Source organism: Felis catus, chromosome B4 (genome assembly GCF_018350175.1).
Source record: "Felis catus isolate Fca126 chromosome B4, F.catus_Fca126_mat1.0, whole genome shotgun sequence".
In the NCBI taxonomy this organism is placed as follows: Eukaryota; Metazoa; Chordata; class Mammalia; order Carnivora; family Felidae; genus Felis; species Felis catus.
Window position 1 is genome coordinate 104,334,163 of NC_058374.1, and position 12,451 is coordinate 104,346,613.

The 12,451-nt window shown below is 38.0% G+C and overlaps 1 protein-coding gene across 24 annotated transcripts in view; it reads right to left on the reverse strand.

Moving 5' to 3' along the window:
* PPFIA2 (PTPRF interacting protein alpha 2) overlaps nt 1-12,451 on the reverse strand; it is a 478,195-nt gene that overhangs the window by 32,979 nt on the left and 432,765 nt on the right. For all 24 annotated transcript variants that reach the window (XM_019835282.3, XM_019835280.3, XM_019835277.3 and 21 more), the window contains one exon: nt 3,373-3,454. In XM_019835282.3, coding sequence (XP_019690841.1) covers nt 3,373-3,454 — 82 coding nt within the window. The remainder of the gene's footprint in view (nt 1-3,372; nt 3,455-12,451) is intronic.

Consider the following 12,451-nt stretch of genomic DNA (forward strand, 5'->3'; position numbering starts at 1 on the left):
AGTTTTGGAGAACAAAATGATGTGCTAAAGGAAGAGGCTAAAGCCATACACATCTGGAAAACTTTAGGCAAAGAGAGTAACTAAATGAATAATGCATTAGAAATTAGGGATTCCAATTTTTCAACTTTGCTAAGATGCTCTTGAAAGACAATCGAATCAGTAGTGCACGGAGCACAGCACAGTGTCTGCACACACCTTAAGCACTGGGTGAATGCCAACTCACATGGATTGTGTTGCAGCATTTGAATTACACACACTTAAAAATGGAATATTCTCTCCATTCTCCCTCCCCACCATCACTAGATAAGAGTAAGAAGCAAGGCACATGCGAGTAAAGCAGTTTAAATCTTGGTCTTTAAGTGTCCAAAATATTGATTTTTTGGACTATTTTATTTGTTGATGTGAATAGACTGAGCAAAAGGGAGAGAACATGAGTAAGAAGAGTGACAGTAAGAGAAAGAAGAAAAGGTATAAGCCAGCAAAAGTCAACGCCAAGAGCTCTGGACTAGAAGGCTGGGCTCTAATTCCTTCAGTGTCACTGGTGAGTCATGTAACTTCTCTAAGCCTCAGTTTTACATCCTCATTTGTAAAACAAAGAAATTCAGCCTTATTATTTCCAGGGCGTTTTGGTAGGCAGCTTCTAAGAGGATCTTTGGGATTTCCTCTTCCTGATATTGCTTTTTCTTTTTAAGGTTTTTTAAAAAAAAATGTTTATTTTTATTTTGAGAGAGAGAGAGAGAGAATGAGAGCACACCAGTGGGGGGAGGGGCACAGAGAGAGGTAGAGAGAGAATCCCAAGCAGGCTCTGCACTGTCAGCGCAGAGCCCCACACGGGACTTGATCCCATGAACCGTGAGATCATGACCTAAGCTGAAATCAAGAGTCGGACGCTTAACCAACTAAGCCACCCGGGGGCCCCTCCTGACATTTCTGCCTTTGTGTAATTCTTTGCTTTTCAGTTTGGGCTGAAATCAGTGACTTATATCTAATGGATTATGAAAATGACAGGATGCCACTTTCCAGATTAGGTTACAAAGAGACTCTGGCTTCACTCCTGCTAGTCCTCTCTACTTCCCTCCTCTCAGAGCTCTAGCTTGGGGAATCCAGCTGCCATGTTGTGCACAGCCCTGTGAAGATGCCCACATGACAAGGAACAGATGTTTCTAGCCAACCACTGGCAAGGAACCCAATCATGACTGTGAAAACAGGAGTCAGCTTGGAAGTGGATTCTCCCCACGTTGAGCCTTGAGATGCCTGCCACCCTGGCTGACACCTTGGATGCAGCCTTGTGAAAGACTTTGATCAAAGCCCCAAGCTAAGTCAAACTCCTGACCCACAGAAACTACGAGGAAAATAAATGCTGAGTTTTGGTGTAATTTGTTACATGGTAATAGGGGACTAACCTAGACATCCTTCTATTTTAAAAATTCTGTCATATTAGAAGGCTACTTGTTTCTATAGGGGAGACAAACAAACAAACCAAAAGCCAACTTTGAGTCATTGTGGCCTGGGCTGTGACTGAGGTAAAAGACAGGAGAGAGGGGAATCTAAGTAGGGCACATGACTGAATAGTTCATACTGTCTTCCAGCAGGTGAGACACAAGGAATTGGCCTTACCTTGACAGGTACCATTAAGTACCATTAGGTACCACTGATGGAAGATGGGACTTAATGTCTTAGTTCATCAACTCAACTTGTTCAAAAATAATTAAAGATCTAAACATACCTTTGCTGGACCCTAATGGTTTTTCACTCCCTCTTTTTAAAGATATTTTTATTCCCATACTGAGTAATATTACCCAAATGCTTGCCAATACCTTGTTATCAGTATCAACTCTAATTAGACTTTCAAAAAGGTTTTGGTGTGATAAATGGTGTGTGAAGCATCAGACTTCCTTCTGCTCATCATTCTGAGCAGGCTGTGCACATGAGGAGGTGCTAAAGGAGGTGAGAGTTAAGAGCTCTCATTCACTGGATCACCCCACTCATTCATCTTGTTTATTCCATTTTACAATTTGAGTCACTTTAGGAAGCACATTATGAGCAATTTCTGTGTGCTCAGGATAGGTTTAATTAGCACAAAACTTCACTGCTTGTCATTTCCTAGCCCCTTAATGTCAGTAAATCTTTTTTTTTCTTTTTTTAATCTAAGGGTTTGTTCATCATTTGCCAAAAGAGGAGCTAACTCTCTGTCACTGCAGCTCATTTCACTGGAGTGACACTGAACAAAGAGCTGCTATTAATTTCGAGGTGTGTTTTCTTAAGCATTTTGACTCATAATTGATTTTTAAAGTATAGTAATTTTAAAGGCACGTTTGGAAGAAGCAGCTCTGATCATTAATATGCTAAAAATTCCCTGACTGCTGCAAGAGAATAAAATAAAGCAAGACATAGGCCTCTTTTACTCAGTCCAAGGAAAAAAAAGGCAAAGCATATTATTACATCTATCTATTAAAGGCTGTTTTTTAAACTAAAAAAGGGTTTTAACGTTTCATCATTGATTATTTGTTAGCCCTGGATATGATATGAAAGTGAGTGATTTTATAATCGCCAACCAGTTAAAACAATGGGTTCGAATTGCCTCTGCCAGGCAAGGAAAGCATATTTTCTTCTTTGCCCCGACATTGGCATATCCTGGTAGCTGCCGGCAGCCCACATTAGAGGACTGAATGGAACAGGCAAGTGAACACTACTAGTAAGTGGTATGAACTGGTCCTTTGTAGTCAAATGCGTTTCTTTCACTGTTGCAGTCTGCTTCTACTGGCCTCCACTGTGCTCAGGTACTGTTTTTATTTTTCCCGGCCCCCGTGTTACATAGAAAATGCTGAATTACATTCAATTTAGACCCAGAAGAGAACAAGGGGATAAGTATTTTCTTGCTTAATTCCAAGTGTCTAAACCTAGCTGGCCTCTGGGCGTTAGAGAATTAGGTTCAGGAATCATTTTACAGGCAAAGAAATGGCTCTCTGCGCAAATAGGTGACAGTGATATCACGGATAACATGTTGAATATAGAGATGGGTCTTGTTTGTAACCTGCTGATGAGAAAGAACTCTAGACTGATAGACTAGGGCAGATGTTTTCTTGCAACATGAGAAATGTGGCTCAATACCTGCCTTCCCTTCTTCTAAAGATGAAGACAGTGAAATTTAGAGCAACTTCCTTTTATCCTACTGGGTGCTTCCTTCGGCCACAATCACAAGAATGCATCACAACAATGCTCACAGCCCCCTGGATAAAGCAAATATTCCCTCTATAAGCTACTCCAGGCTAGTGGAAAGCTGTGACTTCAGGAACCCATCTTCACCTGTTTCTAGAAAAACTATCAAATTGAAGTCATTAATTTAAGAGCTTTCTGGTTTAATTCTCTTACCTCCAGCCATGCAACGACAGTGGGCCCATCCCACTGAGCAAAAGGTAATCCCTTCCTCCGAGCTTCTTCTAGAAGTTCATGCCTGAAGTACACAGCAAAGATCATTAGTCAGGTAACATGGAAAAAGATGGTAGTGATTAATTTAAATGCCAATATTTTTAAAAAACCAATAATCCTTCACAAGCTTTTTCTGAGTTAAAATAGAATAACAGAATTCTTTCATGGAAATCAGCCATTGATTTTATGAGTAAAACATTGACATCTAAAAATAATTTCTCCCAACATTTATTCACAAAATTGAAACATTAAATGTTAATGGACTAAGAAGCTGAATTATATTATCAGCAAATATCCTAGCTCTTTAACAAGAAAATGGCACACATGTGCATTTTCAAGCATACATTATGGGATCTAAATGAGGCTTCTTTCAACCTACTTACTTTCCCTTACTATTTCAATGATAGAGAAAATGTCTGAATATAGAGGCAGTGGATAAATTTGGTTATTTTATCCCCATTTAAGAGATGTGCCTCATTTTAGTATGCTCTCCAGGTCAAGGTAGCTACATTAGGAGTTTTTTTTTTTTTTTAATCTAGACTATGAAATTGCCTCTCATTTAAAGAAAACTTAGAGAGAAATTAACTTCTATTACTAGAAATCAATGTAAGGTGTGAAATTCAATAGTACATTCATTTTCATTTATAATCACTCCTGTTTTTAATGAAAGTGAAACATTTCAATGAAAACAAATGGTTGTTTCTGGTAGCAAAATGTAAAAAGCCTTGACAAATGCATTATTAATCATTGTCCCTACAACTGAGCCTTATAACTGACATCCATTTACAAAGCCAATTTGAGTCATTTATTGTTAAAATATCAAATATGTGTTTTTACTGAAACTCAAATTGGTATATACCTGACCAGGGCTATATTGGAAAATATATTCTGTTCCTTAGTATACTTTGATCTTACACACAAATGATAAAAATGTAGTGTATATTCACTCTTTTGAATGTGTGTCTTTCATGGTTAGGAATCTATCAACAATATCATATATGAACTCCAAAATGAAACACTTGATTATTTCCTACTATCAATCAATCAACTGATTTTTATAATTTGTTAAGATACAGTTGACCTTTGAACAACATGGCAGCTAGGAGCGCCAACTCCCTGCATAGTTAAAAACCTGCATTTAGCTCTTGACTCCCTCCAAACTTTACTAATAGCCTTGACTGGAAGCCTTACTGACAACATAAACAGTCAATTGACACATATTTTGTATGTTATACATGTTTCATCCTGTATTTTTACAATAAATATAGAGAAAAACTATTAAGAAAATAACAGGGGCGCCTGGGTGGCTCAGTCGGTTAAGAGGCAGACTTCAGCTCAGGTCATGATCTCGCGATCCGTGAGTTCGAGCCCCGCGTCAGGCTCTGTGCTGACAGCTCAGAGCCTGGAGCCCGTTTCAGATTCTGTGTCTCCCTCTCTCTCTGCCCCTCCCCTGTTCATGCTCTGTCTCTCTCTGTCTCAAAAATAAATAAACGTTAAAAAAAATTAAAAAAAGAAAATGTGCGGATAAGTAGGCCCCAGCAGTTCAAGCCTATGGTGTTCAATGATCAACTGTACATAACCAAAAATGCTTTTCAGCGAGAACTTTCCATATTTGCAGTGGATGCTACCAACAAAAGTTCAGTGTGACAAAGAAACAAAGAGGCAAAACAAAAACTGAAGTTATAGCTGCTGAAGAGACACATAAATCAACTGCTGTTTTATCTGAATAGCAAGGAAAGCATAGGTGAATTCTGCAAGTAACTTTTTCAGCACCGAGGACAGGGAAAAGTGATCTCAGCACCCCTGAATACGAAGTGAAAATTAGAGGGGCTTCCTCACCTGCCTTCCCATTCCCTTGCACTTCCCAATGACATTCCTTCAATGAAAACCTGACTTGAATAGCCTACTCTCACAGTTACTGGTATTGACAGAAATGGGTTGAAGGGTCAAACAACCAACCATCAGGTACTCATTGAGCATCTGTTGTGACCTTAGATCTGTGCTCAATGTGGAAGACATGGGCTCAGTTTTTCACAAGGTCCCTAGTTAGATAGAAAAAGCAAACACACGAACTGTCCAAAAACACAATACAATACACAAATAGATGCTAAAACTCAGTGATGCACATTCTGGGCGTGAGGATTTTGAAAATGGGTTAACAGCAATGGAAACGATTGGTGAAGGCATTTGGTAACTGAGCTGGCTTTGAAGGGCATGTGGGAAGGCATTCTAAGCAGGATATGCAGTAAGGTTGAGCCTGGACTATGTGCAAGACAATTGAGATTAGGCCTCCACAGAGCTGAGGATTATTATTAAGAGTTGTAATGTTATACCCAATAGGGAAGAAACACTTCCAGTTATGTAACAGCTGAGTGGCATTAAAGGAGAAGAAACAAATATACATTTACAGCTGGGGTTTTTTTTGGCCACATTTAGTAAAAAGGCAAGTAAATATGCACTCAACACCTAGGAAGTACATAACATTTAACAAGTGAATTATATGAGCTGTACAAAAGACATTTTTAAAAGTTAGAACATTTTAATTGTGAGACTTCTCACTAGTTCTCTAAAAATATTCTACCACACAAGCGAGAGTGAACTTGTTAAAACTTAAGTCAGATAATGTAACTTCTCTGCTCATAACCTTCAATCACTCCTTGTCTCACTCAGAATAAAAGCCAAAGCAGCAGTTAGGATCCGCCTCTACCCTCTCTGATTCAGTTGCTACCTCACACAGCAACACTGGCCTCCTCACTGATCCTGGAAATAGCTCAGGCTTCTTTCTGCCTCAAGACCTTTGTACTCGCTATTGTCTCTGTATAGAATGCATATGCCTCCATCTCCACATGGCTCACTCCCTCTCTTACTTTTAATCTTTACTCAAACGTCACCTTCTCTGAATGTCTTCTTCCCTACCTCCTTCAACCCTCACTAGACATTCTTTATCCCTGTTCCTTGATTTTTCTCCACAGTACTTACCTTCTAACACAGAGTATCATTTACACCTCCATCTATTATATCCCACTCAAGTATAAGCTCAAGGAGGACTGATGTTTTCACATATTCTGTTTAGAGATAATTAGAAGAATCTAGAGCAAAGTCAGGCACTGACAAGGTGCTCAATAAATATCTGTGAATGTTGAACATGTTTGCCAGGGTTCACATTTAGGTACTTCTTTTTTTTTTTTTTTTTTTTTAATTTTTTTTTTCAACGTTTATTTATTTTTGGGACAGAGAGAGACAGAGCATGAACGGGGGAGGGGCAGAGAGAGAGGGAGACACAGAATCGGAAACAGGCTCCAGGCTCTGAGCCATCAGCCCAGAGCCTGACGCGGGGCTCGAACTCACAGACTGCGAGATCGTGACCTGGCTGAAGTCGGACGCTTAACCGACTGCGCCACCCAGGCGCCCCTAGGTACTTCTTTTTTTCAGTAAATTGAGTCTCTCTCTCTCTCTATATATATATATCCCCCCATAATTGTATGGAGGCAATGCATATATATATATGGTCCAAATATCCTTTTATATTTTGGCTTACAATGCCATTCAAATGTTTATGTTTCAAAGAGTAAAAAAAAAATCCTTCAATTTTGCTTCCTCTTGAGCCAGTTTGTCAGAATAACACCCATTCCAGTTGATGCCAAGAATCTGATCTGGCCTGGAATCCCTGACAGGAGTCTGGTTAAGAGGCAATCCAATGTGCTCAGATAGTTCTATTCTTCATCTGAATAGAAATATAACTGCACAGTTGTTTGTGAAATCTTTGCGTGATCTTGTTCTTGAAAAAGTTTTCTTTGTTTTTGCTTTGTTTAATCACAAACTCTTGTAACATGATAACTTTAGTAAGAGTATGCTAAGATAATAAGAAAAATAATTCTAGTCAAGTGGATGCTATTCTTTGGTCCCCAGCTGGCAGGGCTGAATCCCCAGCCTTTGAACTGACACACTTGAAACTGGGGAGGAACTGCCGGGTTAGGGGTAGATGGCTGGGTTTTGCAGCAGGACTGCATGTCACATGACTTTGACTCCAGATGTGCTTTACCTTTATCTGAGGGCAGTATCAACTGTGTAAGAAAGGCATTGAAATTCTCAGAGCAATATTACATTTAATTCTTCTCAATTAAAAAAAAACAACTCTCACCATATTTATGAGACATATTTATAGGAGACACATATCTGGGTGTATTCCATGAGAAAGAAGCAATGTTAAAAAAATAAAATAATATGGGCAATGCTATAATAATTGGAAATCACTGAGTTTAACACATGAAGATTTCCTAACAGATTATTAAAGGTAGCATTAATTGTATGGGGGCATGCTTCTTCCCACCAGATATTTTGACAGAGAAACAGTGATCTGAATTGTTTAGGAAATATAAAATAAAAAACTGATTTGCCACAAATAGGCATTTTGAATATGCTGGTGTTCTCTGTTCAACCACCCTATGTATGAAAAGGTATGTATTTATTCTGTACCTGAGATTCAACCTTTTCAAAGGTCAGAAGACAGTTCTTCCAGAGCAAGGCTAGGATCAACTTTCCCTAGTATAAGTGTGAGTCTGGAAAGTGCTGTTTTTCTATCTAGACCTGAAGAAATATTTTTGTTTTTCTTTCTTTTTTTCCTCCAGATGATCTAATATTTAATCATCCTTTCCCAAAGGATCACTTATATATCACTATAGTTAAGGATATGCATTTTTGTTTTAAGATTTAGACTAGATTTTAGAGAATACCAGTAGCACTTCCTTTTAGAAATTCTATCTGACATAGGGTTGTCATCACCTGTGTGAAAACCCAAAAAAGAAAAGTACTAATTGTAAAGGAATGTCATTTTGAGTAAGAAAAATTTTTGAATTCTTGACTATTTTCAAGAAACACATTCTCATCTCTAATAAAGAATGCCATTAGACTCTCTTGAAATAGGTGTCAATGAGTTACTGTGACTGGAAAGTGACACCTTAGGAAGGCCCACCAGGTGCATGAGTCATTTGCATGCTCAGATATAACTGTGCACAGGGAAGCCTGTGCATGCTATGCCTGGTCTGAGATAGGAACAAGGTTGGGCACCCTAGTAATAACTAGATCCAAGGATTTCTGAATAAAAATCGAGAGTGTCTAAAAAATGTACATGAATCAAAGGCAGTTGCCAGGCTTGTAGTTTCTTACTCCTAATGCACACTAATTTAAGCAAGTTTGACTTTGCTTAAATGACTCAAACCAAATGGAAATGTCTGGCTTCTACTTTTTTTGGGTTTTATGTCTCTGCTCAACTATTGCAGTTTTAACCTAATTGGTACAGTATGCTTGCATTTGTAAGCTACGTTTCTATCACACTAAACAATGTCCTCATGTCTCCATGCCTTGTCTCCCCAGTCACTTTGTCTTGATTTTTAAGACATACTAAAATACTTCCCTGAAGCCATCTTTTCTCGCCCCTGAGGCAATATCCACTACATCTTTTTATAAGCCCCCTAGTATACCAAGCATTCTTACCTAGAGTACCTTTAACATTTTATTGACTCAGAGATTCAGTTGGTCTTATTCTTTGCTGAACACAAAACCTGGTACGCGGTAGATCATAAAAATGAGATGACTGACTACCTAACAAATTTGGTTCATCCTGGAGTAGGAAAAGTCCCTGTATTCATGCCCTCACAGTAGGGGAACTAACTTATAAATCAAAAAAATTCAATCAAGTGTTAAACTCTGAAAAATAAAATTCATTAATTACTCAAGAAAGTCACAGACCATAGGGCCAGTAGTCTCCTTTCTCATATTCTTCCCAACATGAATGGTTCATCACTGTCAGTGAAAACAGACTTTATTCTCAGACCACTTAGCCTCCAGTGCTATTTTAGGATTGCCAATTTGTGATATGACTGTCTGAATACTATACAGTACCCTTTCCTCTGTCACTCGGGATGGCCATTTCAGTCACTTTCCATTTAATGCCTGCCAATTTCCCCCTTCATATTTTCTATTTCATCTTCCTTTACTTTCTATTTTTGTCACCACCACACTCCTTTTTTTTCACCCCTTTAATTGGCCCCTATCTCTAGTCCTCTAACCCTCTTAATACACTGGCATAAGAAGAAAATCTGCCAAGAAAGCAGCCTCTAAAGTCTGATGGTTTGGGCCTGATTCTTGGTGCCTCCTCTTCTTAGCTGTGCATCCACAGACAAGTCACTTTACCTCTTTGTACCTCAGTTTCCTCATCTGTAAAATAAAGCTGACAATACTAGTCCCTACCTCAGGAGGTTGCAATGCAAGTTAAATGAGAGAAAACATATGGTAATGTGATTACAACAGTGCCTCACACAAAGGAAGCAGCTAATAAATGTGAGGTGTTACTTTTGTCATAGTATTGTCCTCTGAAAACCTGCCAACGGCTTCTTAAATGCCTAAAGTATAACCCTCAACCTGCATTACGAATACTAAAATAGGTTTAGTCTTGACTTACCTTTCTAACCATCTTCATTCACTTCTAACCAGAACTGAAAAACTACTTTTGCATATAATTTGTGCATTCTAATTTCTCATTGCAAGCACCATTTTCCAGGGCTGGTAAGTTCTTTCCCTTCTTCAACTATCAAAATCTTTCTGTTTGCCTAAATTAAGACTCTAGCTTTCATTTTGTGATAATCCCATTCCATAAAGACTCTTTATCCTTCAAAGTCCGGAAACTTCTAGTGTGTCAGTATCACTCATACAGATTGTTGATTAGCACCACATGTGTGTGCCTCATATCCCACCCTCAACTCTAAAGTCCTAGAGATGAGAGCTTGTCCTTCCACTGCATCATGCTTTTCATCATCTGCTCTAGCCAAGAAAATCTTTCGAATGACTGTTATACTGTAATCCACAAAACTCTCAATGTTGACAACCACCTGGGATCTTTGATCATAGGATGAATTGTAAGTATTTTGATTTTGTTAACATCAAACTATGCATCGCATCTTAAAAAGGAATAAGCATTTTGTTTAGCAGTTACCTATACTGGCTGCTCAGAAAGAGAAAAACATGAACTCTCTAACATTAAATAAGATATTTTGCAAATTGACTACTACCAAAGCTTCTGTTCAAATCCTCATCATTTGCGGATCATGGCAAAGGACTCCCAGAGTCTCTCTGTCTCTGGTACCCCTCCGCCCATGCTTTTTCCAACTCCCAGTGAGAACTTCCTAAACACAAATTTTTGTTAAGACTTGCCTACTTAAAAACCTCCCCGTTGTCCTAAAAATAACGGTCAAATATCTTAGCATGATGAAAAAGACCCTTAGTAATCTAGCCCCAGCTCTCTCCAGACTCTTCTGCTCAATCAGTACTGAAACACTTGCCATTCCCCCATACCACATTCTACTTGACCCTCTGTGACTTTTATCTCCCTTTTTCTTCTGATTGAAACATCCTTCTTTGCATCATAATCATGGCAAATTCATACTTGTCCTTCAGGCATAGCTCATGCTTTATCCTTCCTGTTAAGATTCCAAGACCTTTCCCAGGCAGAATTAATTTTCTCTTCTACACAAATATTATGACTTGTGCATACTCCACTGATTGCACTTATTATACCTCTCATTTAAAATTTAAAAATATATTTAAATGTAATTTTTAAGATTTTACTACAATTCAATATAGTACGTACTGTAATAGAGATTTTTCTAATGTGACTTCTTGTTTCATTTAAACCACTTTCTATTCTTCTGAGATATGATATCATGGTTTGAAAGAGCAAAGGTTCTGGATGTAGACAAATTAGGGTTTAGATCCCCGATAACAACAGCTAACACGCATTGCCACAAATTCTGTGTGAAACTCTATCCTAAGAGCTTTGTATGGATAATTTCTTTAAGCTTCACAACAATAAGATACATATTGATACTCATTTGCAGATGAGGACACTGAAGAACACAAACCACTTGGAGCATAGAGTGAGCAGTGGTAGAGCCAGAATTTGAGCCCCAAGACCTTGGCCACAGAGTTAACTTTCTTAACCCCCGTTCTATCCTTTAGCTAATTAATCTCTTGAACTTTTTGTAACTGAAAAAGGAGGATAAATTGATTGCAATAATTTGATTATATTAAAAGCAACTTCCTTGTTAGTATTAAATAAAATGGTATTCTCCCCCTTTTCTTTCTTTTCTTGTGGTTCATTTATATTCAGAAGTGGCATATATTTATTTGACCTCCTGGGTAATATGTATAACCTTTACCCGCTTACGATCACACCCTTTAATTCTTGACATTATCAGATAAATAAGGAGCTTTGCCTTTTCTTTTCTTCTTCCTCCCTAATATCAGGTTCCGCATCTCTGCCAGAGGAACCAAGATTGGTCTTAATTATCTCATTTGGATGGACAAACTGGATTGCTTGCACTTTGTGTCAGTTCAATTGATTTTGTATAATTGCAATATAAAGGAATTCTCTGATTGAAAAATATACCTTAAGGGCTTATTAATTTACTGTGGCACATGACAAGTAATTAGTTATTGATATAACCAGAAGAAATAAATATGTGGCTTGATAAGAACCAAGAATAAAACATAAGTCAAAATAATTTGACAGTTGAATCTACTTCTTAACAGTCCAGTCCAGAGAATAAATCTCTCTCACATAACGTAGCCAGTAAATTTACTTATACTTCATTTCACACCGTTATTAATTGTTCCATTAAAATTCAGTAGTCAGGAGGGTAAGTAGGATATGATCTCAAATTCCCAGCAGACGATGAGCTATACATCTATCATTCAGAAATATAGACTTGTTGATCAATGCTATGAAAATCAACATTACATATTTGAGAAAGTATTTGAAATTCTGGTCAGCAAGTATGAACAAAATGTGGTGCCACCCACATTTTTTCTAACATGTGCAAGCTGAAAATGTATATCTTAATTAACATAATTTTTCTAAACAGAAATGTCACAAATCCCAATCAGCTGCTTCAGAACATTGATTGCCTAAATATACATATTTAGCTCCATAAAATTAAGAGTTTTGAATTCAACATTAACAAGGTTG